Source organism: Andrographis paniculata, unplaced genomic scaffold (assembly GCF_009805555.1).
Source record: "Andrographis paniculata isolate CXL003 unplaced genomic scaffold, ASM980555v1 Contig82END, whole genome shotgun sequence".
Lineage (NCBI taxonomy): Eukaryota > Viridiplantae > Streptophyta > Magnoliopsida > Lamiales > Acanthaceae > Andrographis > Andrographis paniculata.
In genome coordinates this window covers 4,887,514-4,912,048 of record NW_026137620.1, presented here as the reverse complement: position 1 = coordinate 4,912,048, position 24,535 = coordinate 4,887,514, and the positions used below count along the sequence as shown (strand labels likewise).

The window sequence follows — 24,535 nt, the reverse complement described above, 5'->3', positions numbered from 1 at the left end:
TGCAGTTTATCCTCATGCTAAGGAGTCTTGATTTGATTTGAAGGTCTCACGCATAATATCATTTGAGGAACCTCCCGTTGATTGGCCCTATCCGGAGTCCGTCTTGAGATGTCAACTTGTATGCACCGTTCGTGTAAACCTGAGTGACGACGTAGGGTCCATCCCACTTGGATAAAAATTTATTTCCCGAACGAAAGTTGATCACAATGGGCCTTCTCACAGCAAGAACCAAGTCCCCGATTTGAAAGGATCATGATTTGACTCTTTTTTTTGTACGCTCGAGACAATCGTGCTTGATAACACTCTAGTCTTTGTTGAACTTGTAGTCTTTTCTCGTCGAGAGCCTCTAGCTCTTCGAGTCTTAATCTGACATTTTCTTCAGTCGTCAATTCTTCCTGGAGAGCAATCCTTAGTGAAGGAATTTGTCTTTCCAATGGGAGGACAGCTTCGACCCCATATACAAGTGAGTATGGTGTCGCTTGTGTTGGAGTGCGGAATGTAGTACGATAGGCCCACAAAGCTTCACCAATGCGGTCATGCCAATCTCTTTTTTATTTGGAGACAACCTTTTTCAGCAAGTTACAAAGTGTTTTATTGAATGTCTCTGCGAGTCCCTTTGCCGGTGCATAATACATTGAGGACTTCTTTTGTTGAAAGCCAAACTTTTCACAAAGCTTGTCGATGTGAGTATTGGCAAAAGATCTTCCATTATCAGTGATGATACACCGAGGAACCCCATAACGGTAAATGATGTTGACTCGTATGAAGTCAGCTACTGTCTCCTTTTTGACTTCTTTCAAAGGAACTGCTTCTGCCCATTTGGAGAAGTAGTCTGTTGCGGCCAAGATATAGAGATGTCCAGCGGACGACTTTGCGAGTGGTCCTATAACGTCCATGCCCCAGGTATCGAATGGCCACGAAGCAATAGTTGGGTGCAATGGTTCCGGTGGTTGATTGATAAAGTTAGCATGAAATTGACACGGTTGGCAGCTCCGTGCGAACTCTATACAGTCTTTAACCATGGTTGGCCAATAATACCCCATCCTCTTTATTAGGAAGTGTAACTCTGGGCCAGCTTGATGAGCTCCACAGATTCCGGCATGAGTTTCCTCCATAGCTTGTTTGGCTTGATGATTGCCGAGGCATCGAAGGAACATGTTGTCGAACGACCGACGATAGAGTATGCCGTTGAAGTAGGCGTAGCGTGCAGCTCTTCTTCGGATATCTGCTCGTCTGCGCGGGTCACTCGGGAGCTTGTCATATTTTAAGAAATCTAATATTGGTTGCCGCCAATCTTCTTCTTCTTCTTCAATTTCAAACACCTCGATGAGGTGATTTACTTCTTTTTCAACACATTCTTCTTCTTCATACTTGCAGGAATCCACCCAAACTTTGTGTATCGGAATATACACCTGTTGATCCGGGATGGATAGAGTCGATGCCAATTTAGCCAGAGCGTCAGCTTGCCCATTCTCTTTCCTTGGGACATATTCAATAGAGACGTCCCCGAGCAACTCAATGAGTGCCTTAGCATACTTTAAGTAAGGCATTAGTTCTGGTTTCTTCACTTCAAACTCTCCAGTGATTTGATTTACAACCAGCTTGGAATCCCCGTACACTTGAAGTTGGCGTTGCTTGATATCTACCGCCATTTTTAGGCCGAGGATGAGTGCTTGATACTCAGCCACATTATTTGAACACTTTTCTTTTAAGGCAAAAGAGTATGGAAGGACTTCTCCTTGTGATGTGACAAATAGTACTCCGGTTCCAACTCCATTTTTGTGTGATGAGCCGTCGAAATACATTTTCCATGGTGGGGTGATTTCGAGAAAAAGCGCGTCTTCATCAGGGAAGTCGTCAGACAACTCCCACTCAGCGGGGATGGGATGCTCAGCAAGGAAGTCAGCCAATATTTGTCCTTTTACAGCTTTCTGTGGTACATATATGATTTCGAATTGTTGCACCTGCAGGTACCACCTCGCGAGTCGGTCAGAAGGGACAGGCTTTGACATGACATATTTCAAGGGATTTGCTTTGGACACCAACCGGATAGTGTGCGCTTGGAAGTAATGCTTCCACTTTTTTATGGCGAAGATGAGCGCCAAGCATATCTTTTCCACCAGTGAATAATTTAGTTCATTTGGTGTCATTATTCTACTGAGGTAGTAGAGGGCATTTTCTTTCCCTTTATTGGCTTTCTATGCTAACAAGGCTCCAACTGAACACTCTTGTGCAGCGATGTAAAGCGTCAACGGATGTCCAGGAATTGGGGCTGTCAGCACTGGTGGCTTTGTCAAGTAGTCTTTGATACTTTGGAATGCCTTCTTGCATGCTTCATCCCAATGGAAAGGCACTCCCTTCTTCATGATTCGGCTGAAAGGTTGACATCGTCCAGCGAGATTAGAGATAAATCTTCTTATATATGCTAATTTTCCTTGTAAGCTTTTTAGCTCATGGATGTTACGAGGCTCAGGCATTTTTGTGATGGCATCTATCTTTGCCTGTTCAATCTCAATTCCACGACTATGGACAATGAATCCGAGGAATTTTCCGGAGGTGACTCCAAAAGCGCACTTGAGAGGATTCATTTTTAATTGGTAGCGCCTCAACCTTTCAAAAACCTTTCTTAAGTCTTGCAGGTGATCTTATTTTCTCTTGGATTTGACAACCAAGTCGTCAAGATAACACTCTACATTTTTGTGTAGCATGTCATCAAAGATCTTTTGCATTGCTCTTTGGTAGGTTGCCCCAGCATTTTTCAATCCGAAAGGCATAACTTTGTAACAGTAGATACCTTTCGGTGTACGAAAGGCGGTTAACTCTTCGTCTTCAGGTGCCATACGAATTTGGTTATATCCAGATGATCCATCCATAAAAGAAAGCGCTTCATGTCCTGTCGTTGCATCAATCATCAATTCAGTTATGGGTAAAGGAAAATCATCTTTTGGGCATGCTTCGTTTAAGTCTCGGAAATCCACACAAACTCGGATTTGTCCATTCTTTTTCTTTACAGGCACGATGTTGGAAATCCATTGGGGGTATTTGACTTCCCGGATGAACCCCACTTCAATGAGTTTGTTGACTTCATTTTCAATTTGAGGGATGAGTTCAGGACGGAATCTTCGTTGCGCTTGCTTCACAGAGCGAGCTCCTTTCTTCACACCTAGATGGTGGACCGCAACTTTCGGGTCTAAGCCGGGCATTTCTTTATATGACCAAGCGAAGACATCTTGGAATTCGTTGAGAAGTCGGACGTAGGCATTCATATCATCCTCACCCAGCTCTTTGTTGACATAGACAGGTCTTGGGTGATCTTCATTTCCCAAGTTGACTTCTTCTAACTCGTCCACTGCAGCTTTGATCCCTTCTTCAAACGCGGTGGGTGCATTTCCTGCATCTTCTTCAATCACTGTCTCTTCTCCCCCTTCAGTGATGTAGCAGGATGATGCAACACTTTCTTCATTATCTTCTTTGGGTTTGGTGAAGACAACGGTTTGCCATTTAGTCTTTAAAACTTTACCGCAATGTATCGTCATTTTTGTTTAACGCGTCATGCGGGATGGAAAACGGCTCTTGATTTCTTCATCCATCTCCACATATTTTGTTGATGTGGAATTCGTCTTGTTTTTCTCTTTATTGATCTTTGGTCCTAACCTTGTGAAGACAGAAGGTTTTAGCCTCTCGAAAACCGATACTCTTGCATTCTTCCCCTTTTGAGGTGAATTGGAAGACAAAGTCTCGCTTTCGGTGATATGATGATTTGCAGCCCTTTTGATAGCGATGCGTACGGGAGCTTGTGGCATGTACCCAAGACCAGCCCTCGAACCTTGGGTTGTCTGTGGTGGTAACTTTCCCAGCAGTGATTCCTCATTTGGATTATATCCAGCTTTTGTGAGAAGTCTGTAGGCTTTTAGGCCAAAGCTTTTGTCCTTTTGCAATCGCATAGCCTCTATTTTTTCTTCTTTTCCATTTCTTGTATGTGATGGGGAGATTGGGTTGAGTGGGGTCTTCGGAAGAGTCAAATCTTTCAGAGGCTCAATTAATGAGTCTGCAGATCCTGAGGCAGGTGTTTTTTCTTTATCTCTTAACTTTGCCCCCAAGTTTGGTTGTGGTGCTTTGACATCTTCATGTACCTTGGATTTTTTTGCTTCTGTAGAGAAATATTTGGCGTCCGCAAAGTGTGACTCGGCTTCTGCATATGGCTTTGTGTCTCCGAGAACTTTCTTTGTCACTCCATTTTGAGTGTATTTGAAGCACTGGTGCCACGTTGATGGAACTACACCATTCTCATGTATCCATGGTCTTCCCAAAAGAACGTTGAAAGATGTCTTTGTGTCTATCACGTAGAACAAAGGGTTAGTTTCCATTTCATCGATTAAAAGTCTCAATCTTATGGTGTCAAGTGCTCTTTGCCCCTCTTGATTGTATCCATGTATTGTCATACGACTCTCGAACAACTGATCTACTGATATTCCCAATTTTTGCAATGTGTATAGAGGAAGGACATTGACTGCAGCTCCTCCGTCTAAGAATATCCGGTTAATCCTTTGTTCATGGATATAACCCACGACCAGTAATGGACGATTATGGGGTTTGGATCCTAACACCAAATCTTCATCAGTGAAAGTTATCATGGCACATTCTTCACTCGATTTGTCTCTGATCGCCTTGCCACCTTTCTCGGTAGTGAGACAATATGATTCTTTGTCTTTTATGTCAACTTCGAGAGACCCGAACATGATTGAAGTGACATTAACAGAAACAGAATCGTCTTCAAGGGTAATCTTTCCTTCATGAGCCAACTCCATGACTTTGTCTTTAAAGATGAAACAATTATGGATGGGATGTCCTACGACACGATGGTATTTGCGATATCTTGGGTCATCAACCTTTCCAGCTTCCTCCGGTCTTTTTGAATTCGGAAGTTCAATGAGGTTTTCTCTGAGTAGATCGTCAAAGATTCCCGAGACGTCGGAATCCAGGAAAGGATAAGTTTTGGATTGCAACTCTTTAAGGGTTGGCCTTGGCGGTCTTTCTGTCTGAGTTGATTGTCTTTTCCTTGTAACTTCCTTTTCTTTACTTTGGATCTTCATAGATGCTTTGGTCGTCGCTTTTATGGCCAAGGCTTCTTTTCCAAAAGACTTGATAGGGGCGTTGTTCCCCTTCTTTGCGGCATCATATCTTTCGTATCTTTTTGCTTTTGAAGATTCTTGAACTGGTGGTCCGTGCATCCCGCTTGAAGCCATACTTAACTCCATGTCATGAGCGCGGGTAGCAAGTTCTTCGAAAGTGTGGGGTCGGATCCCTTGCAGGATGTATTTCAACCCCCAGTGCATTCCTTGGACGCACATCTCTATACCGGAGGCCTCAGACAACCGGTCTTTGCAGTTCAAGCTCAAACTCCTCCAGCGGTTGATGTAGTCGATTGCTGGTTCATCTTTCCATTGACGAGTATTTGTGAGTTCTGTCATACTGACGGTCCTTTTTGTGCTGTAGAACCGGTTCAAGAACTCGTACTCCAACTGCTCCCAACTGTCGATGGAACCAGCCTCCAGGTCGATATACCAGTCGAAGGCGTTGCCTTTTAATGACCGTACGAACTGCTTTACCAAGAGATCGCCATATGTCCCAGCGTTGTTGCATGTTTCCATGAAGTGTGCCACATGCTGCTTTGGGTTGCCTTTGCCATCAAATTGTTGGAACTTTGGTGGTTGATATCCCATCGGCATCTTGAGGGCGTCGATCCTTGAAGTGTAAGGCTTGGCATACATATTTGTTGGCCTTGAACTTCCTTCAAACTCCCTTTTGAGAGCTCCTTTGATATACTCGTCAAGTTGGGATAGATGGATGAAAGAGTCAGATGATGCTTGAAACGGCATTGGCCCCGCCATTTTTTCTTTACCGTGGCGTTGATCCATGGATGTTTCTGCTTCATTTTGGGCCTCCGAAGCATTCTGGTTGGTTGGTTCCGGCTTGTCCAATTTTGCAAGCAGTTTTGCGATGACATTGTCTTGTTGCTGCATGTGTTGAGACATCCCTTCAACAACTTTGGCCAGTGCAACAAGTTGGTCTTCTATGTTTGAAGCGTTCGTGGTCATACCGGGGCATAACTCGATGCAGTCGAACGAGTTGCAACTTCTTGAGGGGTGCCCGGTGCGGAAGTACTCTTGAAGCTTTCGTCTTCCTCATAGAGTGAGTTTTGCTCTGTGATTTTCGGATGTGCATCCTCGGAAAATGACAGTACTCTTTTAGCCATACTTCGTGTCATCCCTCCAGCATTCATTGAAGCACTTGAGGTTCTTGATGTAGTAGCAGCGACTCCTTTGGCGGTGGCGGCTAGAGCAGTAGCTTTCGACACAGCATTGGAAGTATTGATTTTGTAGGAAGCCATTGATCGTTTGAGAATTCGACGGAAAGAGAGATGAAAGGTAGAGTTGTCCCACTGGGCGTGCCAAAAATCTGTAGACAAAAAAATTGTGTTATATTTTTTATAAACACAAAATCGTACAAATTACATTTAATTTAATATATGCGGGTCCTATTCTCTATTTGGATCCTTTGATTCTCTCTCCGGGTCGATCCATTTTTCCAATTTGGATTTGGGTGGCTTCTTTGATCTGAAGGGATTTTGGTCTTTGGTTTGACTTCGCCGGCTTTTGAAGGACTTTGGTATCCATGTTGGCGATTTTGATCGTCGACTTTGGATCGATGCCTCCTTTGGATGATCGGACGGAATTTGATCTTTGAGGGAGGGATTTGGTGCACCATAACGCTTTTGGCGGCGTGTCCCTTTGACTATTGGATCGAAGAGGGCCTGGTTTCCGCCTTTTATGAAGAACGCGACGAACATCTTCAAGCTTTGGGAGCGACTTTGGAGGCTCTTCCTTGGCTTTGATGGATTCCTCGATAGCTTTGAGAGATTTGATCCTTCCTCCGGCTCGGACATACGACGAAGAACGTTAACTTCATCGATTCGTCAACCAATATTGGATCATTTGTCCAAATCGGTGACTTTTCGACGAAGAACGCTTCGAAGGACACGAAGAACAATGAAGAACATTGCAGAGAGTCTAGAGAGACTTACCCTTGCGCGAGTCTTCAAATGAACTTCGGTGTGTAAATGAATTGGCCAAGGCTCCTATTTATAGGGGAGGGTGGCATTGGCTTCCTTTTCGGATGGTGCTACGTGGATGGAAAGATTTTATAATCTTTCCTTTTCCATCGGATGCCATTTTCCATTCTTGACGGATTTGATTGTGCACCTTCCTTTCTCGCCAAAATCTTTATATTATTGCCCTTCTTGGAAGATATTAATTTATATACTTCCTTTATTGACAAGATCTTTATATCATTGCCTTGTTTGGAAGATATTAATTTATATACTTCCTTTATTGACAAGATTGATTTATTTTGCTGCCAAATTTATTATGGCTCTATTTATGCACGTAATATTTGTACGATATCTTCCATTTTAAGCAGATTTTGCATTAATGGTTGATATTTATTGTACAAAAATTAACATATGTGCATAATTAAATACCATATATTTATTTTATTGGAATTTTATTTTCTTCCAAAATACATGATATTTAATTGATTTTAGACATATATTTTTAGTGTCTACAAGTACTTACTTAGGTTTGCTTCTCTTTTGATTATATGTTTTCCTTGCTTTATTAATTCTGTTTAGTTTATTCGTTCTTTTCTTGCTTAATTAGTTCTGTTTAGTTATTTGTTTTTTCTCTTTGTCTATTAGTTAGTTCCGTTCAGTTAGTTTATTTCGTGTCTTGTGTAGTGATCAATTTATGTCCATGACATATATTAGTTAATTTTGGTAATAGAGCAGTTTGGTCAATTTACACTTCTTTTTTTTAAAATTCAAAATTCCGAAAAAAAAGAAACCATTTGATATCTTTTCATTTTATTCATTCCTCTAGTTGCTTAGTTGAGCTTTATTATAGCATATCCTTGACGTAAATTTGATCTCGAGTTTTTTCTTTGCTTGGTCTTCTTGTGTAGATGATTTTATCCTCTATGTTTCCTAGTATACAACATGCACCACATATCCATATCCATTATATGAACGCAAGCTTGTGACTTTGTTGGTGAGTGATTTTAATTGCACACTTCATGCTCTTATTGAGTTTTCCAAGTTTACGGGTTCTTTGAGTTCACTATTTAAAGTGAGGTTGAATTGTTTGTTGAGTTGGATGTTATTTGGGAAGTTTAAGGAGTTATTGTTGATGTATTATTTTTTCTAGGCCTCGCAATATTGCTGTGAAAAAAAAAGTTGAAAAAAAGGAAAAATTTTTGCAAAAAAAAAAACCAGAATATCCAAAAAAAACAAAACTAAAAAAAAAAATCAAACGGGAGGACTAGTGCAATTTTTGTCGATAATCTTGTTTGAGTTGTACTTTTCTCATATGAGCTCCATTTTTCGCATATGATATGCCATTGGAAAGCTTGTGAAGTGGAAAAAAACATATATTATTCAGATTTTGTGAATTTGTAATTGACGTCAGGTTTATATAGTTTTGGGGTTTCAAGTTTCGCAAGATTGTGTCATATTTGTTTGACACATTTTAAAAGGGGTTGAGTTTTTGTAGTGATTTGGTAGTTTTTGAGATCTAATTCAGCTTGTTTTTTGTTGACTTGCATAGTTTCAGCATTTGTGTGTTGTGTGCGCTTTTTGGTCATTAGTCCATAAATGCACGAGCTTGGTTCTTTGCATTGCATGATTGATACTATCTTGTACTTTCTTTGATTGAGTCATGTTTAAAGTTTCTTGTCCACTTTAAACGGGTACGTCACTCAGGTTCCACCTTTACGACTCCATCAAGGTACACTTATAGAGCTTGGAAACTCTACATATTTGTCAAGAGGTATACACGAGTGTGCGAGAAGGGGGATTGTGAGGACTAACTTTCAATATACATATATTTTAGATTTGTTTTGATGCAGGTATGACCTCCTTAAATGATATCTTAGCTGTTTCAAATGAACAAATTACACTTCTAAGATAGATAAAAGAAGAGTTAGGAAGAAAAATGGACGATGCGCTTACTCGACTGAATCCACAAGTACAAGATATACATAAGCCTCATTTGCAATTTTTTATGATGGAGATGAGAGAGAATGTTTGAAACATAAGGTCAATGTTAGTAAGGAGAAAGTTGTTCATGTGGCCGAAGAACAACTAGAAGAAGATTTATAATTCGGAAAGTCACCTGTTGTCCTACAAATACTTGGTGAAACTCCAAAAGAGTCAGGAAACATATTTGATCAAGGTAAGGAGTACCAAGAGAAATTGTTCCATTCCGAATGCACAATTGGTGAAAAGCAAGAGTCTCTAATCATGGATATTGAAAGTTGCACGGTGTCATTTATATGTATGTGATTTATTTTGGACTCCGTGCTACCAAGCATCCAATACAGTATCGTCTTCCATCGATGAGTTCTATTGGTGATATGAGGATTACTAAACAAGCCAGTTCCGATCGCAACCGATCCCTATAAGGGGTCCAACATCCTACTCTCACTTACTGATTTTTAGCAAGAAACAGATGACCTTGATCCAAAAGGGAGTTGCTTTTTATTTTTATGCAGTAATTTATTTAAGTCAAATAAAGATCATGTACTCGCTAACTTTTACATACCCTTTACTAGAATACTTGAAAATGTCAAAGATGTATACCTGGAGGAATTACCGGAAGTTCTTTATGATTTATCATCTTATGTTCGAGTGGATGAGAAAGCACAATGGTTGATGGCTCAATCTTCTTAAGGGGGAGGAAATGACATGGATGTCTTAGCATCAAAATTCACAATTCCAAAACTACATATCGGACCAGCTTCGAGTACCCGAGAGAAACCTTGCGTCGACAAATTACAAGGTTTGATGGTGAAGATTGAAACTTGGGAAGCAATTCAAGCCCATGTTGCAATAGCCAAACACTTGTCGAAGGATGCCGACTTTGAAGCTTGCAACGCCTCATTCGAACAACTAACGGAAAAGTTGTACAAACTTAGGAGTATGATAAAATAGAGGGTTTATTATGTATTTGTATAAGCCTAGGATTGCACATGCATTAAGTGGGGGACCATCCCTTGGGACAACTTCTATATAATATGGAACCTCACATGCCTCTCACATGCATGGGGGGACGATTAGGCTAGGTGTCTCTCATTTATAGATTACTTATACAAAACTAATCCCACATTGGAAAATCACTCAACTTCCCCTTCCCTCACTCCTATAAACATGACGCCTTAAGGTGCTTTGTACGACACACCAAGCAAATACATTTTAATGAATATTTGATCATTTAGCATCATTTCCTTTTATGGAAGGTTATCTTGATAGCAATACATTCTCTTTTAGTCTAATATTTCATGGAATGCAATTCCATTGCATGCTTCATGGGGTTTAGTTCCAAAATTTGGCTTTGAGTATAAAGCCTCAAGTTTGTGGCATTTGGGGAAGGTGGAAGAGCTCTCCAAAGTGTCGACCGAGTTGGTGTCTTCGTAAAGGATAGTTCAATGCTAGAAGGGTATCGGGTCATGCTTACGTTAGTACTTACTTAGGTTTGCTTCTCTTTTGATTATCTTGTTTCCTTGCTTTATTAATTATCTTTAGTTAATTCGTTCTTTTCTTACTTAATTAGTTCCGTTTAATTGTTTGTTCTTTCTCGTAGTTTTTTAGTTAGTTCCGTTTAGTTAGTTTATTCCGTGTCTTGTGTAGTTTATAAATTTCAGTCCATGACATGGTATCACCTATAAAAATAAGAAAACATGTGCTAGTTACGATGAAATATAACATATCTAAACAAATTTATGAATACAAGAGAATTGGAATCTTGTAATATATGTTTGAAAGTCAACAACATATAATAACATATATAAATATATCAAGAAAATGGTAGCAAACAGAACTTCGTATTAAAACAAAAGTATCCATCAACTTGTTGTATGGACCCTATCTTAAATACACATAGCAATGTCTAAAACAAAACCCAATAATCATTTGTGCTTACCATCAAACATAATCAAATAAACCATACAACAACAATAAACTACGAAACAACTCCCACAACAAGCAATGCATACTAACCTAAATTTCGCTAGACTTTTATGTGTTGACCACAAACAGATGAATAGTTGCTTATTCGGATACTTTAGTGGCTAAGGATATAAAGGATTAAGGCATAATAATTATGTACATGACATATCCTAATCATAGTTGCCCACACTTGCAAGTTTAATTTGCAGAATTAATTAATGAACGTAAAGGAAGATAATATCATCATCTTACACATCATGTAACCCATCATGATTCACATCTATTTGTCACAGTCAGTGAAACAAAATGAATCACATGTCACATAGAACAATTAACAACTAAATTATTAGTTGTAAGTATCATCATGTACACATGATGAAAGCATAATCCTTGGTACAAGGATATAATTAATTATGTGCAAGATCACTAGTGGTTTTTGCATAGTATGTTGTTTTATTGAGATCCTTTAATAGAACAAAGAAAGTACTGATATAATTAACTAAAATCTACAAAAGGTGTTGGATTATACTGTAAAGCAAACTTTTAGTACGCTTTTGTATTATTCAATTTCCTTATTAACTGGAATAAATAAATTGTTATTTCACATTGTGTTGCTTTTATTTATGTTTTATATATATTAGCATGTCCACTTATTTAATATTGTAGACAACATGGTGTGTGGAGATCACACAGAAGATCTTGTTGTCAGTTCTTTATTAAATATAAATGGGTTTCACAACTGAGATGGTTATGGACAAAACCATCGGTTTAAGTTGTAGTGTAAACTTGGAATTAGTTTGTCTTGACTATTAGTTTACACTAATGTGCTGCGTCACATTGAAAGGATCACAGTTGAGATATGTTCTTCTATTCTGACATTGAAGAACCAAGATCTCGGTAACTCTGTTAATTCTTAACCTTAGATGAAATAAATTAAATATATGGAATAAATGTTCGTTGCTTTAATTTACCATAAGTGAGAATCCTTAGTGATTCAATATGCTTCGTATTTTGGGCAACTACATTATTCGCATAGTAATTAATTTATTATCATTAAGGCACCATGTCCTGGACATCCAGGTTGATGACATCCCCTTAAGGAACTCAATAAGGATTATTGTATAAACCCTGCAGGTGGATTTAATCCGTACAATAATAAGTTTTGAGTGGTATTACTTAAGGAACTAAAAGATATTAATTAATTAAATTGTCAGAAGATTTAATTAATTAATGGATGTGGAACATCTTAAACATGGGGAATTAATTAAGTTTAATAGAAGCCCAGATTCAATTTGGGTTGGGCTGGGAGTGCAATATTAATTCTTTAATGGAATGAATTAATATTTTATGATTCGAATTATATTCAGGGCTGAATATAGAGATTTGGATCTATAAGGGAGCCCGAGCCCAACACCTTCTAAAGATCCCCGGTCTGGCCCAATTACCTGTTGGGAGACTTATTAATATGCGGTCTTTGTCAAACCCTAGTGACGTTTTTCAAAAGGAGGCGAAAACCACAGGTGCAAGCCGTCAGCTCTAGGGTTTCACGAAGAGCAAAATTCGTCTCCCTCCGTTTGATAGATCGCCGCCCATCCGGTGTTCGAGCGGGGTTCGGGAACAGTCTGGAAGGTCTCTAGCGGAATCAACTTGTTCGTGATTGCTGTTGGTGGTTCCAAAAAGGGTACATCTCTAGTTCATTCTTATAGGAGCATGCTTAGGATCGTTTTATACCATGTATGTACGCGTTGGCATCCAACAACGATCCGTGGGAATGAACAGCCCTCACCGGCGTGTTCCTACAATTGGTATCAGAGCAAGGTTTCGTGGATTGTTGGCTCTGCCAGAAAACGTGTAGTTGGTATTGTCTTTAACGTTTTCGCATGTAATGTATGGAATGAATATTTTTTTTGTGCGTGTATGTTGTTTCCCTTCGCAGCCCTTTTGGTTTTGTTGTAATCGTTTTTCCCACCAGATAATAAGTGTGGGTAGATAGGCGGTTTTGTATATAGGTCCATGTATGTAGGGCTTTTCATGTTGTTTTGAGTTATACTGCGTAATTCTGAAAAAGACATGAAAAAGGAGGCGATTTGGAAGCAGTTCGCATAAGCAGAACAGCCACGAACGCAGTGGGGCAGCGAAGCAGAGGTGGCGCTGGAGGTAAGGGCGGACATGAGGCTTGTAGTGACGGCCAAGAAACAATTTTTGGTGATGGAAATTAGGTTTTCGGCTTTTGGGCCGAAAATCTAGGGTTTCCGTCGGCTGAAACTGTTTTGGCCATAACTTTTGCCTCGGTTGTCCGTTTTCAGCCCATGATACCTTTTCGGAAACGGGAGGACGAGATCTACACGAATTACAGCTACGCCGTAACGGCGAATGCCGCAGCCAAATTCGATCGTCTTCACGAAGTTTTCGCGACTTCTTCCCGAGGCGGCCCGGTTCCAGTTTTTCCATCGCGTGAGAGGCCGATGTCTAGCATCTGTCCGCGCCCCTTTTAATCCTGTAATGGTTGTCTTAGGCTATTGGTTAGGGTTTTAAGGGCTGCGTGGGTGTGCTTTTAATTTTCTGCCTTTTATTGCTTTGTGGATGTATTTAAATTAATGCTTGCCAAAGTATTATGTGATATGCATGATTATGTGACAGGCATGATTTAAATTTACAAGCATGTTAGGAATCATGTACTAGATTTGCGGAATTAATTTTCTAGAAGCATGCTAGGGCTTACGTGATTTGCATGTTAGGAGCATGCTAGGAATTTAATTATTCTATGCATGCTGTCAAAACCTTAAAGTTTAAATGACTAAGTATTTAAGTTGAATTATTATTAATTCATGGGCCTCCATAATTGATCTTTAAGTAAAGTGTTTGTTATACGCGGGATCCATGGGGTCTCCTCCCTAACGGATATTAACATGCACAAGTTTACTAGATAAGATTTCAGTTAAAGTGATTTAATTTTAAGTAAAGTGTGTGGCATACGTGGGATCCATGGGGTCTCCTCCCTAACGGATATGTCACTCATAAGTTTACTAGATAAATTAATTCGTGATAACTGTAGGAGATTATTTGCATTAAATATGACTGCCCTTCGGTTGCATATTAACTGTAAATAGTTTTCCTTGGCGTTAAATTATGGTCATTACTTAGATGTGGATTTTAAATATAACCCCCCAACGGAGTCCCTGTTTTAATTCACATGGCCAGTTCTAAAGTATCGGCAATTAATTTCATTCGTCATAAGGATAAGTTGATGAGATAATGAAATTATAGGCTAGCTGCCTGTTTGGTGAATGCATGTGTAAACGTCCGTCATAACATGGCTTGCATGTGCGATTTACTGAGCTGTCGTGATATGTATAATCTCGTGGTTTTTGAGGTTTTCCCATGATTTTATGCTTATGTGTTAATGTGAATTACTGCTTACGTGTTTGCATGTTTCTGTTTGTTTATTTCAGTTATCAAAATGTCGTTCAATCCACTTATGAAGACTGTTCTCAATCAAAACAAACTCGTTGGTCCGAATTATTTGGACTGGAAACGAAATCTGGACATTGTCCTTGCTGCGGATGACTATAAATTTGTCCTAAGCACCCCTGCTCCAGCAGACTTAACTGAGGAATCTACTGAAGAGGAAAGGGAGGCTCATCGGAAGTGGCATAGGGCTGATCAAATGAGCCGTTGCTACATATTGGCGTCAATAACCAATATGTTGCAATTGCAGGTTGAAAAGTTGCCTACTGCTGCTGACATGATGTTGAGCCTCAAGGAGCTCTTTGGTGAGTCAGATAGGGCTGCTCGATTTGAGGCAATGAGGAAGATTATGACTTCCTTCATGCCAGAGGGAACTTCTGTGCGTGAGCATATTCTCAAGATGATGGAAAATCTGAATGAGATAGAGCTGCTCGGGGGTCAAATCGATGCTGACACCAAGATCGATATGGTCCTGCACTCACTCCCTAAGTCCTACGAGAATTTCCGTCTCAACACAATCCTGACCAAGAAGGACTATACTTTAGCCGAGCTTCTTGTGGATTTGGTTGCAGCGGAGGGACTCATGGGTAGGACTCCACAGGCGCTGTTTTCTGCGCAGTCTGGACCTTCTTCGTCGAAAGGCGGGAAGAAGAAAAAGCCTGCCAAGAAAAAGGGTGCTGCAAATAGTGGGAGCAAGTCGGTCGCGCCTTCTGGTGGCGTGAAGAAGCCAAAGGGGAAGTGCTTTAAATGCAGCAAGACAGGACATTGGAAAGCTGATTGTCCCCTTCTGAAGGGCAAAGATGGTACGTCTTCTACTTTGCTTGTTGAAACATGTTTCGCGGCTAGTTCTACCAGTATTTGGGTAGTAGATACAGGAGCCACTGATCATGTTTGTTGTACAATGCAGGGGTTCCTGCCACCAAGGCAGCTGAGTGAGGGCGAGATTATCATAAGCTTGGGAGATGCAACCAGAGTGGCAGCGGTTGCAGTGGGAGATGTGCATTTATCTTTTTCTGATTCAGTTTTAGTTTTAAAGAACGTTTTGTATGTGCCAAGTTTTAGAAAGAATTTAATTTCAGTTTCGAAACTTTTTGTGGATGGATATTCAGTTGTTTTTAATAAAAGCGTTTTTATTATGAGAAACAAAGTTGTTATCTGTTCTGGCACATTGGAAAACAATCTTTATACTATTACTAGTGCGCATCAAACTGAAACCAATACTCAAGTTCATGCATCTTCATCATTAAAAAGAAAACAATCTTCTAAATCGAATCAAACATATCTTTGGCACCTTAGATTGGGTCATGTCAACCTTAGGAGGATCCAAAGACTAGTGAGCAGTGGTTTCTTGGACTCTCTCCAAGTGGAACCATTCTCAGTCTGCGAGTCCTGCTTGGAAGGCAAGATGACCTCCAGGCCTTTTAAGGCCAAGGGAAATAGGGCTAATGAAGTGTTAGAATTGATTCACTCTGATGTATGTGGGCCTATGTCAATTCAAGCTAGGGGTGGTTTTGAGTATTTTGTGACTTTCACAGATGACTACTCAAAATATGGATACATTTACTTGATGCGCCGCAAGTCTGAATGCTTTGACAAGTTCAGAGAATTCAAGGCAGAAGCGGAGAACCGTCAAGGTAAAAGTATCAAGTCATTACGGTCTGATCGTGGTGGCGAATACCTTACCGCTGAATTTAGGCAATATTTGTTAGAGAATGGGATTACATCCCAGTTGACTGCGCCTGGTACTCCGCAACAGAATGGCGTGGCAGAGAGGAGGAATAGGACTCTTTTAGAAATGGTGAGGTCAATGATGAGTTATGCTTCTCTACCCATCTCGTTTTGGGGATATGCCTTGGAAACAGCAGCGTACATCCTGAATTATGTGCCTTCCAAATCAGTTCCTGAAACCCCAATAGAATTGTGGTCCGGGCGAAAGCCCAGCATGAACCACATTCGGATTTGGGGCTGTCCAGCACACGTGTTGGACAAGGAAGCTGATAAGTTGGCATCTAGGACGGAAGTACGGCTATTTGTAGGATACCCTAAAGGAACACGAGGGGGTTGTTTTTATAGTCCTAAAGACCAGAAGGTAGTGGTGAGCACCAATGCCAGGTTTTTAGAAGAAGACTATATGCATGAGCATAAGACCCCAAGTGAAATTATTCTTTACGAATTAAGGGGAGACAATCAAGTACCAAGTGTACAAGAAGATATACCACAACAAACTGCACAGCGTGTTGACCCTTATGTCACCACACATGATTTGCCTCGGCGTAGTGGGAGGGTAACTCGATTACCCAGTCGTTTCTTGTTAGTGGGAGAGTCCTCGGATTCAGTCCCTAGTGATGAACAAGAACCTGATCCCTGTACCTATAAAGAGGCAATCCAAGATGTTGATGCAGATTCTTGGCATAAGGCCATGGATTCAGAAATAGAATCCATGCATGCTATGGAGGTCTATGACCTCAAAGACCTTCCCAAAGGCAAGAAAGCCATTGGGAGCAAATGGGTCTTTAGGCGTAAGAGAGGACCTGACGGGAAGGTTACTACCTTCAAGGCACGGTTGGTTGCAAAAGGTTTTACCCAGAAAGAGGGCATCGATTATGATGAAACCTTTTCACCAGTAGCCATGCTAAAGTCAATCCGGATACTCTTATCCATAGCAAGTCACATGGACTATGAGGTTTGGCAAATGGATGTCAAGACAGCATTCCTTAACGGGAATCTGGATGAGGACATCTATATGCAGCAACCTGAGGGTTATGTGAAGAAAGGCCAAGAGCATCAAGTCTGGAAGCTAAAGAAGTCTCTTTATGGACTAAAACAAGCTTCCAGATCTTGGAATATTCGCTTTGATGAGGTGATCAAATCCTTTGGATTTGAGCAATGTCCAAGTGAAAGTTGTGTGTACAAGAGGTGCAACGGAAACGTAGTGGTATTCTTGATACTATACGTAGATGATATTCTTCTCATTGGAAACAATGTCAAGATATTATTAGACGTAAAGGTATGGCTTTCTGAACAGTTTCAAATGAAGGACATGGGAGATGCATCGTACATTCTTGGTATGAAGGTCACTCGTGATCGGAAGAAAAGAATGTTGTGCTTATCTCAAGCCGCCTACATTGATACTGTGCTTGCCCGTTTCAGCATGCAGAACTCCAAGAAAGGATTCTTACCTTTCAGACATGGAGTTGCTCTATCTCAGGATATGTGTCCTAAAACACAAAAGGAGATAGATGAGATGGCTAACATTCCTTATGCTTCGGCTGTAGGAAGTCTCATGTATGCCATGCTGTGCACGAGGCCTGATATCTGCTATGCTGTTGGCATGGTAGCTAGGTATCAGTCCAAACCTGGTCAAGGACACTGGATTGCGGTAAAACATATTCTCAAGTATCTGAAAAGAACTCGAGATTATAGTTTGGTTTACCAGTCTGACAATCTAGTTCCTTTGGGTTACACTGATTCAGATTTTCAAGGTGATCGAGATGAGAGAAAGTCAACCTCGGGTTATGCGTTTACCTTGGGAGGCGGAGCTATTTCATGGAGAAGCGTAAAGCAGAAATGCATCGCAGATTCTACCATGGAAGCCGAGTATGTTGCTGCTTCTGAAGCAGCAAAAGAGGCTGTATGGCTCAGGAGCTTCTTGTATGACTTAGGGGTGTCTGAGAGTATGCCTGAGCGTGTAATCATTTATTGTGATAACGCTGGTGCAGTGGCAAACTCAAAAGAACCTAGAGCTCATAAAGCAAGTAAACACATAGAAAGGAAGTACCACATCATACGAGACATCGTAAAGCGAGGAGACATAGCTGTCACTAAGATTGCATCGTTGGACAACTTGGCAGATCCCTTCACGAAGACTTTACCCATTAAGGTTTTCGAGAAACACGTAGAGGGCCTTGGTTTACGATACATTGCAGCTAGACTTTAGTATAAGTGGGAGAGCTTGGTTTTGCATTGTATACTAAAAGTTTAGCTTTAGTATAAGTGGGAGATTGTTGGATTATACTGTAAAGCAAACTTTTAGTACGCTTTTGTATTATTCAATTTCCTTATTAACTGGAATAAATAAATTGTTATTTCACATTGTGTTGCTTTTATTTATGTTTTATATATATTAGCATGTCCACTTATTTAATATTGTAGACAACATGGTGTGTGGAGATCACACAGAAGATCTTGTTGTCAGTTCTTTATTAAATATAAATGGGTTTCACAACTGAGATGGTTATGGACAAAACCATCGGTTTAAGTTGTAGTGTAAACTTGGAATTAGTTTGTCTTGACTATTAGTTTACACTAATGTGCTGCGTCACATTGAAAGGATCACAGTTGAGATATGTTCTTCTATTCTGACATTGAAGAACCAAGATCTCGGTAACTCTGTTAATTCTTAACCTTAGATGAAATAAATTAAATATATGGAATAAATGTTCGTTGCTTTAATTTACCATAAGTGAGAATCCTTAGTGATTCAATATGCTTCGTATTTTGGGCAACTACATTATTCGCATAGTAATTAATTTATTATCATTAAGGCACCATGTCCTGGACATCCAGGTTGATGACATCCCCTTAAGGAACTCAATAAGGATTATTGTATAAACCCTGCAGGTGGATTTAATCCGTACAATAATAAGTTTTGAGTGGTATTACTTAAGGAACTAAAAGATATTAATTAATTAAATTGTCAGAAGATTTAATTAATTAATGGATGTGGAACATCTTAAACATGGGGAATTAATTAAGTTTAATAGAAGCCCAGATTCAATTTGGGTTGGGCTGGGAGTGCAATATTAATTCTTTAATGGAATGAATTAATATTTTATGATTCGAATTATATTCAGGGCTGAATATAGAGATTTGGATCTATAAGGGAGCCCGAGCCCAACACCTTCTAAAGATCCCCGGTCTGGCCCAATTACCTGTTGGGAGACTTATTAATATGCGGTCTTTGTCAAACCCTAGTGACGTTTTTCAAAAGGAGGCGAAAACCACAGGTGCAAGCCGTCAGCTCTAGGGTTTCACGAAGAGCAAAATTCGTCTCCCTCCGTTTGATAGATCGCCGCCCATCCGGTGTTCGAGCGGGGTTCGGGAACAGTCTGGAAGGTCTCTAGCGGAATCAACTTGTTCGTGATTGCTGTTGGTGGTTCCAAAAAGGGTACATCTCTAGTTCATTCTTATAGGAGCATGCTTAGGATCGTTTTATACCATGTATGTACGCGTTGGCATCCAACAACGATCCGTGGGAATGAACAGCCCTCACCGGCGTGTTCCTACAAAAGGTTCAGCTGTAAAATCCATACAAAACCAACACCTACTAAAACTATACGAAACCAACATCTATAAACAGCCTAAAGGCACTGTTTGTATATATTTTATATTTGTATTTAATTTAAAATTTATGGTGGTTATAAAGTAACAATTTTCATAATAAAATATTTTAAAAATAAAATATAAATAAATCTCAAAATTTAAATACTATTACTCCCTTTCCAATTACTTTTGATTAGAAAAATGATCCAATAATTGTGATGAGCAGACAGTCCTCAAAACAAAATCTACTTCAGGGCTTTCAACCAAAACTTATATACTATCTCAAACAATGGCAAACCTCCCATCAACAATTATTAAAATACACAAATCTACTAGATAAAATACACAAAACTCCAACAAACCAAAGTGTGTTTGCATATTATACCGGCAAATCATCCATGGTGGCGAGCACAATTAAACGGGTTAACAACAATATCCTAAGGACTCAGAAAATGAACCTAACAACATAACTATATCTATCAATAACCAACAACAACTACTATACTTCTACACAAAATGATTATACATCGAACAACTAGCAACCAAACAAGGTCACACAACAAAAATATACTGCAGCCGGCAGCAGAAATGTAAAGTAAACAAGCTTGACTAATTATTCCTACAATAGCAGCAGAAAATTATACAGAGTTACACTAATCCAATTAATTAAGCTATATATTGACTTAACCTTAGTCTTATGCTAATATTAAGCTAATTGCAAACTATCTAACAAATACGGCTACAACTAAACTAATAAGAGAACTAATGGTAGGCTAAGGACTAAACCTAGAAGGCCAAAAATAAACCAAATACTAACATAGCACGGCTGAATCTATACTAAACTAACTTACTACTTTAATATCTAACAAACTAATCAAGTCAAACTTACAATGCCAGTAGGTGGACTACACTAGCTCTAAACAACTACAACACAAATTATCATAGCGAACATTAGAAATAAATAGCCATATATACTTCCCTTCAAAGATAAACGCCTAAAAGCTGAGAAATTTTTTTTCGCCCTCGAACAATTACGGTTGACACAGAGGAGGAACTACAGGCAACCAAACAACAAGTCATGAGTAGCTTTTAATTCTTCCCGAAGAAAAATGCAACAGCATCCAAAAGCCATTTAACAAAACATATTTAGCGTAGGGGCAACGGCTAAAACTAATTCCGACATCGATCGAAATAAAGCACATTTCAGTTGTTAGGTATCGAACAGTCTAATTTAAATAAAATCGTAAATGAGAACAACCTATAAGCCAATATATCATACAACAGCTCAAAACATACACACAATCATCATATGGAATATATTTAGAGAGGAATAATTGAAAAGGCAAAACTAAATGCAAACTCTTAATAAGTTAGTGTGAAACTAAATGAAAACTCTTAATAAAGAAAGAAAATAAAAACGATGGTTCATTTGTGCATTTTCCATAAAATAAAAATAAAAAACATAAAATCATTAAAAGTGTGTTTGCAAGTACTCACTTTTTCTCTAACGATTTAAAAAAAACAGATTTCAACTAGAAGTGAGAAGACACCGAAGAGTTCTTCTTTTATAGAGCTAAGTAGAAAATCAGATATTCTTTCAAGGCCTTTAAATTCATTTAAGAAGAACCATCATCCTGACATCACTTTGTAGGATACTCGAAAGAATTGTTCATTGTGATTTATTTAATACAAAAATAGCTAAACACTATACAAAATGGATTCCAAGAACTCGAGTCATCACCGATGCTTATTCATTTCATTATACCAATACCAATTCAAACTACAATAGGCAACCATCTCATACTTGCTAACAACATGGAAATTGAATTCCATTATAAAAACCAATACCAACCTAAAAAGTAAACCTCAAATTAAGCCCAACAAAGACAATTTACCTCACAAAAATCAATTCAAAGTTTAATTTAAGCTCAAAAGGTTTCATACTTCAGTTTAATTTACCATCTCAAAACTTTTTGAGACTACAAACAATAATTCCAAGAAGAAGACTATATTCAAGTTAGAATTAATAATCCCTATCATTATGAAATATCAATCAAAATCATCGAATATGCCAAAGAATAAGCAGATTTAACAAAACATAAACTAGCAACCACAAAACAAGAACGAGAACTCCAAAGAAAAACCAAATTCAATTCGAAGTTATCACTTAGGCAATATCAGTCCAAAGCAACCAACTACATACCCCTATACCACACCAATGTTCGAACCAGGATGAAATTCCTTAAAAAATCAATACCAATCTTAATTAAAACACAATAAGAACAATTAACTGATAATCATGACTGAGAAGAGGGGGATAACAAAAGAAATTCCACCAAAGTCAGTGTCGATAAATTAAACACAATTGGTACAATTTTACCTGATAATCGATTGAAGGGAAAGATAGAAAATTACCCAAATAATTTTGACTGGGATGAGGAGAGGACAGTGTCGGTTGGAGTTGCTGGGCTGGGCGAAGGTGCGGCCATGGCGGTCGAGACTGAGAAGCGGAGGCGCGCATTGATTTGGGTGGTGGTTTGTGGCAGCCTTAGCTCGGTCCAGGAGAAGATGGGGATGAAGAGGCTGTAGTCACGGCGACCAGCAATGGCAGAACGGAGATGGTTTGGGCGCCGATCCACGGTGGCTGGGGGTGGTGCGGCGTCGGGTTTGGGCAGAGGCAGAAGCGATGGCAAGGAGGAGTGGCAGTACAGCGCCATTCGGGAGAAGTGTTACCGGCGATTGGACGGTGGTGAGAGGAAAATGAGTAGATGGTGAAGGGGCACCGTCGATTGGGGTCTGCGGATGGAAAAGAATTGATTTGGAGGAAATGCCTATCAATGTGAAGTTTGTCAAAGTATACCCTTTCTTCGTTTTTTATTTTATTTTATTTTTTTTTTTTTTAATTTTAAAATATATTTATATACCTTTTAAAATTTTTATTTATAATTATAAGATTAATTTTTTTGTTACAATTTGAAGTGCATAACAAATATAATTAGGATAAGATTTTGTTTCATATGTAGTTGTTACACCATAATTATCGAAACTAATGATTATTTTTTAAAAAACATTTTAAATAATTTATATGAATTTTTCTTTTTTATAATTAAAATATTGACCTTTTTTTGTTACGGTTTGAATTCGGTAACAAATACGTATAGGACGACATGTTGTTTTTTATGTATTTGTTACGGATAACTTATCGAAGCAAATAAAAAAATGTTGACCATCGAAAGAAACTTTTTGTGTCGATTAATTTTGTAACAAAAACTTCTTTTTGTAACAGACTTATTGTTCCATGCAGTTTAGGTGTTACAAAAAGTCAATTTTTTGGTAGTGACATAAGAACGAAATCGTAAACATGCCAGCAATATCCCCAAAACAATGATAGTAGATCTCACCTTAAAATTTTTACCTTGAACCTGAAGGGGCCGCAAGCAGATGAGAGTAAGTCTTGATCTCGTCATTCACTAAACCTTGTGCCACTATCAAAAAAATGGCCATTTGTAGCAGTTCTAAAATCGCTACAAATGAGCATTTTTCGTTATAAAAAATTATTTGTAACGATTTTGTACCAGATTTTGACCAGTGCATATGCTCGTGTTACAAAAAGTCTTTATACCGATATTTTCCGTAACAAAAAGTGGGCAGTCAACGCACGTGAGAAATCTTGTTGTAACGATTTTTGTAACGCTGGCAATGTATTTTTGATTTATTTGTAGTGGGTGTTTCTCGTAATAAAAAAATTGTTACAATAAATATTCATATATTTGTAATTAATTTTGTTACGGTATAAATTTTGTTACAATAAGTTGATTGTTAGAATATTATTTTAATGACATTCATAATTTTTTGTACCGGTATATGTAACGGCAATAACTTCGCAACAAAAAAGAGTATCCTTTTTTTTAATAACAAAAAAATCAATACCGGAACCAAAAAATCTATATGATGAAAGAAAATACTGCCAAATGATATTACAACAAATTTGTATCACCATCAGTTGCACAAAGTATATATTGTCTAGGAATATAACTATTTCTCAAAGCGGCCAATATATACAATCCAAAAGTAAAGCATAGCAAAAAAATACAAATTCCAATACAAATGTAAGTTCAACTAACGAAAATTACTCAGTCAGTATCAATCCACAACAACAAGTCAATCATCATATAATTGAGTGCAACGCTGCATCGCCTCATGTAACGTCAAAGTATTTTAGATTTGCATACCAAAATATCATTAGTCATCTCATCATCAAGACCACGTTCTGCGTTTGAGACGATATCCAAATTTCCAAAATTGTCAAATCTTTCATTTTCCTTCATCTAAGAGTTAGCCAAATAAGAAACCGGTAGTCAAGTTCACTTAGACATAAGGATATGAAATATATCAATTAGAACATGACACAATAAACAAATATATCCAAATATTCATTTGAATAGGAAAATTTTAGGGTAAATATTTAAAATCTCTAATCATACTAACCTGCATATCTCGGGATAATTTAATTTGGCAAGGTATTTGTAAATCATTCAACTATGATTTTGACTATATAATGTACAATAGGGTCGGATTAAGATTTTTTCATCTTGGGTTACTTTAAATTGTTTTATAGCATCATTTCACCTAATAAAATTTAATCACTTCAATTGAAACATTTATGATTTGGAATGATAATCCTCA

The 24,535-nt window shown here is 38.7% G+C and overlaps 3 protein-coding genes across 3 annotated transcripts; 1 reads left to right on the top strand and 2 right to left on the bottom strand.

Annotated features, from left to right (window-relative positions):
- Nucleotides 1–551: 551 nt before the first annotated feature.
- LOC127241364 (uncharacterized) lies at nt 552–2,150 on the bottom strand. The gene is made up of 2 exons (XM_051260375.1): nt 1,341–2,150; nt 552–1,253 (listed from the first exon to the last, which is right to left on the bottom strand). The coding sequence occupies exons 1-2, from the start codon at nt 2,148–2,150 to the stop codon at nt 552–554; spliced, it is 1,512 nt and encodes a 503-aa protein (XP_051116332.1).
- Nucleotides 2,151–3,542: 1,392 nt separating this feature from the next.
- LOC127241310 (uncharacterized) lies at nt 3,543–22,675 on the bottom strand. The gene is made up of 2 exons (XM_051260286.1): nt 22,265–22,675; nt 3,543–6,459 (listed from the first exon to the last, which is right to left on the bottom strand). Exon 2 carries the CDS (start codon nt 6,096–6,098, stop codon nt 3,543–3,545), a length of 2,556 nt encoding a protein of 851 aa, XP_051116243.1. The 5' UTR covers nt 6,099–6,459; nt 22,265–22,675.
- LOC127241363 (uncharacterized) lies at nt 13,369–15,318 on the top strand. The gene is made up of 3 exons (XM_051260374.1): nt 13,369–13,513; nt 14,512–15,213; nt 15,281–15,318. Exons 1-3 carry the CDS (start codon nt 13,369–13,371, stop codon nt 15,316–15,318), a joined length of 885 nt encoding a protein of 294 aa, XP_051116331.1.
- Nucleotides 22,676–24,535: the final 1,860 nt, after the last annotated feature.

What these genes read in the sequence shown, in the direction of transcription:
- LOC127241364 (XM_051260375.1), bottom strand. Translation starts at nt 2,150, where the DNA reads ATGACACCAAATGAACTAAATTATTCACTGGTGGAAAAGATATGCTTG. An exon ending in AAGAATGTGTTGAAAAAGAA is followed by an intron (nt 1,254 to 1,340) that starts GTAAATCACCTC and finishes AAATATGACAAG; the next exon opens with CTCCCGAGTGACCCGCGCAG.
- LOC127241310 (XM_051260286.1), bottom strand. Translation starts at nt 6,098, where the DNA reads ATGACCACGAACGCTTCAAACATAGAAGACCAACTTGTTGCACTGGCC.
- LOC127241363 (XM_051260374.1), top strand. Translation starts at nt 13,369, where the DNA reads ATGATACCTTTTCGGAAACGGGAGGACGAGATCTACACGAATTACAGC. An exon ending in GGTTCCAGTTTTTCCATCGC is followed by an intron (nt 13,514 to 14,511) that starts GTGAGAGGCCGA and finishes TGTTTATTTCAG; the next exon opens with TTATCAAAATGTCGTTCAAT. An exon ending in GAAAAAGGGTGCTGCAAATA is followed by an intron (nt 15,214 to 15,280) that starts GTGGGAGCAAGT and finishes CTTTAAATGCAG; the next exon opens with CAAGACAGGACATTGGAAAG.